The sequence below is a fragment of the Acanthochromis polyacanthus genome, chromosome 5 (genome assembly GCF_021347895.1).
Source record: "Acanthochromis polyacanthus isolate Apoly-LR-REF ecotype Palm Island chromosome 5, KAUST_Apoly_ChrSc, whole genome shotgun sequence".
NCBI classification, from domain to species: domain Eukaryota; kingdom Metazoa; phylum Chordata; class Actinopteri; family Pomacentridae; genus Acanthochromis; species Acanthochromis polyacanthus.
In genome coordinates, this window is record NC_067117.1 from 14,771,628 (window position 1) to 14,777,919 (window position 6,292).

Sequence of the window (6,292 nt, forward strand, 5' to 3'; positions counted from 1 at the left end):
GAACCTTACCTTCTGACAACCAGCTCTTCTGTTAATAACTAAATTAATCTGTAGCTTGATTTGATTCAGTCCTTCTCTAGAGGGCGCTGCAGCTCCATGTATAAAGACTGACAGAGGCAGTCGAAGAGGCACAGAGCAGCTGGCTTAAAAATGATGAGATTTCAATTTATGTGAAGCAAACAGTGAAAGAAGATGTGATTTTGGTAAAGCATTCAGAGTAAATGCGTATGTCTGTGCACGTATGCTGAGATTTGCGAATTTAAGTCATATTTGGTGCAAACATTTTCCATGAAATCATTGCTCAAAACAGTTAGTAATGTTAATATGAGTCACTGCTACAGTCAGCATCTGATCAAATGAATAATTCTCCCCCATATCCAGAAATTTGAGCATCAGTGAGTGGCAATGTTTGACGTATGTGGAGCTACAGGGCTGATAACAAACCATACATGATGTTAAAAGGTGTGTTGTGCCTCTGCTTTAATGAACGTGCATCCAATAATATTTGTGACTGTAGTGGTAAGAGAAAATTGAATACTAGCACAGTGATTTAAAAAAAAGAGAATAAAGAGTTCATCTCTGGCAATAATGGAGATGGATTTGTTCAAGTACCGACCTGTACCGTAGTTAAATCCATTAGGCATTCAGGAGAGCAGACATGCTCTAAAAAAAAGGTCAGCCTGCACAGAAAATTGACATAGTCACAATTCCATTAGAAGCCCTGCATACATGAACGAGCTTGTGTACTGCAGAATGAAGGCTGCTGGGAGAAACAGCCTCAACTGTGTCTTTATTTTATTTTTTTGGAAACATAACGCTGGTATAAATATAAACTTGGGAGTTTTCAAGAACTCTTTTTTTCTTGTGCATCTGGAGAAATTAGGCCACGTTGCTTGGGCAGGTTAGGGCGTGTCTCACGTGCTTCCATGCAAATGGGGGGTTTGCTGTGAAGACAAATCTGCACTTGAACAGTGAGCCATCCACCCTGGATCACTCCCAATCAGTAATGAATTGATGCATTCCTCTCAGCCTGTCAGATTTGCATAAACAGTCATTCAGGGAAGAATGTGAATGGAGAGCCAAACGAGTCCATACTCACTGCTCATTTATGACATTTACATGTGAGCAGTTTGTTTACGGTCATCCAGTGAGCTACGATCAGCCACCAGCAGGACTTCAGCTTTAATTAGTCGACTAAAATGACAAAAAAGACAGTGAGTGTTTGAAAAAAAACATGTCTGGATGAAAGTAAAAGTTCCCACAAAATAGTTTAACTACACACAAATGCATCATCTTGGAAATGAACCAAACAGTCAGTGCTTATATTATTCTATCAGTATGTCACTACGGCATCTCACATGTGGTTATTTGTTGGATTTCTCGGTTTTCTATGTCTGCAAACTGACTATGTTGATCTGATAAAACAAAGTATTTTGATGACAACAGCTTGGGCTTTTGTACACTTTTGTTCGGTCCACACAATCTTCTCCCATTTTTTTGCACCAAATGTTTACTTTATAGCAGAATTACCAACAATGATGAAGAACCACACCGCAACAGATTTTAAAAATGTGAACTTTGAGACACAAGACTTACTTATGACCTCACATACTAGTTTCATGATCTTTTACTGGGTTCTGACCTTATTCAGTGAAAGGAATCCGTTAACAATTTGTGAGATTCAAAGAAGCCGTTTGTGTCTGCGAGATTTCATGATGAACTCCTACTGAGCCAGTTATCACCAGACTGTATGAAGCTGTGGGTGTGGAGGCGATTAAACATTTTACTCTCAGTCTTTATCAACATGTTTAAGTCAGAGTTATTATGGTTTTGAATTTTTCATAGATTTTATTTCATTTTTATGTACTTAGTTTCAAGAGTGTCATTGCTCGTTTTAATTTAGTTTGCAGTTTCAACATGTTAAATTTTAGTGTAATTTTTTTAAAGATAGAATTACAATACGGGAAGTATTTGTCAGGGGACTGATTTAAGAAGTTTATTTTTCTGTACATATGCGATGTAACAGGTGTTACAATACAAAAAACACTTCATGAAGGCAGTGAACTCACAGTCAGGCAGACATCCCGGTCTCATTACACACCAATGCCTCTCTGTGTTTGTTGTGTTCACAAAATGGACTAAATAAAGACATTTTCAAGAGCCGATTCAAAGCTATTTTTGCAAGTACACGATATACTTCATAACTGCATTGTACAACATTCTAAGTTTATTCAGCTGTGAAACACAAGTCCATCTTACCAGCTGTAAAGGCTAAATTTACTTAATTTAAGAAGTTCTGTAAACCTAAGATATTAAGCTGAATGAACTAGTCACATAGATAGCGGTTGCAGACAGACTTTTACTATTGCTTCTTGATTAAAATAGCTTTGATGATTATGAAAAAAACTTCAACTATATCTTGTAATGTAATAAAGGCACACATCAGGTTTCCTACAGCTACAAAACAAAAACAAAAAAAACAAGAGTCCTGGGGAAGTTTAACTCTAACAGTGCATCCTAGGTAGTCAGCTTACATGTTGCTGTTTTTTTGTTGTTTGAGTGAAATCTCAGCTGCTTTTTCAACTCACCATTCTGAATCACGTTATAAGAACTCATATTTTTAACTTGTACAGTGGTCTGAAAGTTTAAAAAGAGACCATTTCAGTTCAACTGACTTGAAATTTCCAAAACTAAAGCATTTACATCAAGGAAACTAAGAAGGATGAGTTGATTTGACTAAATTCTTGGGTGATGTTTTGCAGTTTAGTCTTAGCTGTTAGTCAGCTGTAATAATTTTTAGATGAACTCTTAATATTTTGTGATGAAGAACAGGCTGTGGTGGTGGAGTTCCATTTTAGAGTCTAGATGTAGTTTAATTTGCATCTTCCTGCAGCTTCATGTCCCGCACACTGAAGTGCTGGTTTGCAAATGAGCCGAATGCTGCGCGCTGATTGGTTGGTTCAGTCTGGCTGCTGAGCGGAGCCCTATCCCAAAAGCAGCGATCAGAGCTGAGAGCTTCACTCAGCACATCTGCTCCGTCAGGGAGACCGAGTCCGAGCTGATCACCTTCAGGCCCGACACACCTCTTAACGGAACGGTTTCCTTTTCATGGGACGAGTTTTTCCCTTCGGACGGAGGGTGCTGCGTTAAAAGTAAGAGTTGTGTTTTCTCTCCTCGTGTTATGCCGCTGTGATTTCTGTCTTACTGAGAGTTTATGTCTGTGTGGGTTTTAAATCTGATCCATTATTTATCCCGCAGGAGCTGAGATTTACAGATGAAAGGAAAAGAGATGGTGAGCTTTTATTTTTAATGTATTTTTCATGTTTCACTAAATGAAAAGTAATTGTTGAAGTCAGTTTTGCTTAGATCAGTCCAACGTATGGAGGCAACATCTGTCAGTGCAGCACTGCAGCAGAAGGCTGTGATGCTCAGATGTCTTTTCATTGTGGAGTTTGAATGCAACATTTGTTGGCCTAAACTGACAAATTAATGCAGCATCTGGATCTGTTTGGACACTGATTTACACAACTGCATATTTTCCAGTTTCGTGTGTTGCATTGTCCGCCTTCCTTCCCTGCTCCTTGGTATGAGTTTCTCAAGTTCTTGCAACATCTAACAGAGTTCTGATAAAAACAAAAAAAGGGGGCAGAAGGTCTTGCAAAAGTCAAATTCTTTAATAGACAGAGAGAAAAAGGGTCATGCAGGTTCAAAGGTTTGTGTGCTGACAAGAGTGCAGGAAATAAGAGTGCTGTTATGTTGGATGTGACCTCTGCAGCCAGAAAGAAACCTCCTATGAGGGGTTTCTCCTCCACACCTCGCTTCTCCACCAGCTCAGTCTTTTCATTTGTTATGGCAGCCTTACACTGAGCTGGAGGTCTCATGCTCCGTCTGGAAGTTACAGCTTTTCTCTCAGTGTTAAAAACCCCAAAACAGGAAAGCAGTGCCTGTTAAAACAAAGTGCATATAATCTGTTATAGAGTCAGACTAAGAGAAAGTGGTTTTAATTCGAATGTGGGAGCTCATCTTTTTTTTCTGGTTCACTCTTGCTCTGAAACTTTCTCACATACACTGTCACATGATCTCTGATGCCCTGTTTGAGTTTGAGTGAGCCAGCGCTGTTCACTGGCTGATCCTGACCAATCAGCACCGTGAGTCAGAAAGGAAACCGGAGTGTTTTATTCCTCAGAGTGTTACTGGTGAATTTCATAAGCAGGCATGCTGCACCCTTAAAGAGGCAGCACCCCTGTAGTTAAATCAGGACTCACCAGACCCTGTGTTCTCCTTGATGCGCTGCAGATGTCTTGACTTTGGAATTGTCTCGCTGTGGAGAGGAATAGTTGAGGTTAGGCGCGAGTTCAGATCTCTCTGTAATAACATCTGTCTGAGGTTTGAGTTGAATCACTGCTGAGTCAATGAAGAAGGGCGTGAGCACATTAACGGACAGGTCAGCTGGCCTTAAAGATTACAATAAGAGAAAAGGCGTTCTTTCATAGGTTGAACTTGCCTCCAAGCAAGCCTGAGCATGCCCACAAAGGAGTTCCTTCTTGTTATTATTAGAGCCTTCTGTAACAGTTCATTAGAAAGGCTTAGAAATTTCCAGTCATCTGCCCATGTTGACTTTATGTACTGATGTTATATATTGTGTGATTCACGGCCAACATTTTGACCTTTCCTCTCTTGTCTCCTCAGCTTTGCTTACGTGACTCGGGTGACTGCTTGCGGGAGCAGATGCAGTACATGATGAGGTCACTGCAGGATCTGAAGCAAGTGAGGAAAACCTGCCCTGCAGTCAGACGGCCCCTCGCTCCCCTCAGCGCCCAGCTCCCAGCATTAGTACGCCACTCCGCAGTGGCTCGTGCTTGTCAGCAGCGAGCTCTGCAACGGGAACAGCGAGCGCGCCTGCGGATGTCCGACGCCAGCACGGCCAGCACCTACGACTCCGCCTGCTGCCTGACGAGTCCTATGGAGGAGGACGAGGACTCGAGCAGCCAGCTGGGACTGAGCCTCAGGTTGGGCCTCGGCTCTCCCAGCAGTCAGAAGAGTTTAGAGTTTGATTCTGGCTACTCTGAGGCGTCGTGGCAGGATGACGGTGTGGTTCTCAGGAGGACGAGGAATGTCCGGGTGTCATCTTCAGCCTGCCTGCGCACAAACAGAGCTCAGAGTGGACGCATCCGACCCAAATCCACCTCAGACGCTTGTCTGGAGACGTGGACATCGTTTGAGGTTGGCGACCCAGAGGACTGGACAAACTCTTTATTGACCCAAGGCCGCAACCGCCAACCTCTGGTTCTGGGTGACAACAGCTTCGCAGACCTCATACAGAACTGGATGGACTTGCCAGACTGTCCAGAACCTGCTGAGCTGAAGCCAAACTCAAGACACAGACTGGGGAGAGGCTTCTTTGTCAACATGAAGAGGAAACTAGCAGGATTTTCGAAGAGTGTGGAGGACAGAGTGAAGATGAGATCCACAGACTCTTCTCACATTAACAGAGCTGTCAATGCTCCAAAGCGTCTGTCCTGTCCGGTTGTGGCAGCGCAGCCAAAAGTCCCGTTTTTCCACCAGTCACACTCAGGCATTAATGAGCTTGACTCAGACTTTTACCACTTTGCGGCTCTCATGAAGTCGGGCAGCCGACGGCCCATAATCTGCAAAGACATTATTGGCTATATCTGACACTGTTTCATGCAGAACAATGTACAGACTGAACAATCCTCACAGCCACTTTATTTTTATGTGACCGTTCTCACTTTTTATGTGCTGTTCCGAAACTATTGGAAATAAAGTTGTTCTCAACATTCAAACTCTACATGCTCTCATTTATATTTTTTCACATTTTTGCACGTGTCATGAGATTTGTGTTGGTTGGTATCATTTCAGTTCCTGGAAATTTGAATTAAGCTTCAACCACCTGAGTTTCATTACAGTGAGACGGTGACTCCTCACTGCCAGACTGGTTAAAGGAGGATTTCACTGTCTCTGCTATAAAGCAAATTAATGTGGGTTCATTTATTTTCATTAGAAATGTGATACTCTGGACACGTATGATGGAGTTTGCAGATGCATGTTTCCGTATAATTGGAGTCTAATAAAAAAAGACAAATTGAAAACATGATAACCTCTCAAATGTGCAGATTCTAGCATTCCAGGACTAATATGGGCATTTGTCCATTTTAGAAGACATTTTGTTTGACATCAGGGGACTCGGTGTTCCCAAAAAAGTTCTGTTCTCACTCAACAAAAAGTTGAAACCCTCGGAGACACTTTAAACAGGACGACAGAGCTATTTACA

At 42.0% G+C, this 6,292-nt stretch overlaps 1 protein-coding gene across 1 annotated transcript; it reads left to right on the top strand.

Annotated features, from left to right (window-relative positions):
• Positions 1 to 3,008: 3,008 nt before the first annotated feature.
• Positions 3,009 to 5,809, top strand: LOC110949894 (PAK4-inhibitor inka1-like). Its single transcript, XM_022192210.2, has 3 exons — positions 3,009 to 3,152; positions 3,259 to 3,292; positions 4,690 to 5,809. The coding sequence occupies exons 2-3, from the start codon at positions 3,275 to 3,277 to the stop codon at positions 5,674 to 5,676; spliced, it is 1,005 nt and encodes a 334-aa protein (XP_022047902.1). The 5' UTR covers positions 3,009 to 3,152; positions 3,259 to 3,274; the 3' UTR covers positions 5,677 to 5,809.
• The last annotated feature ends 483 nt before the right edge of the window (positions 5,810 to 6,292 follow it).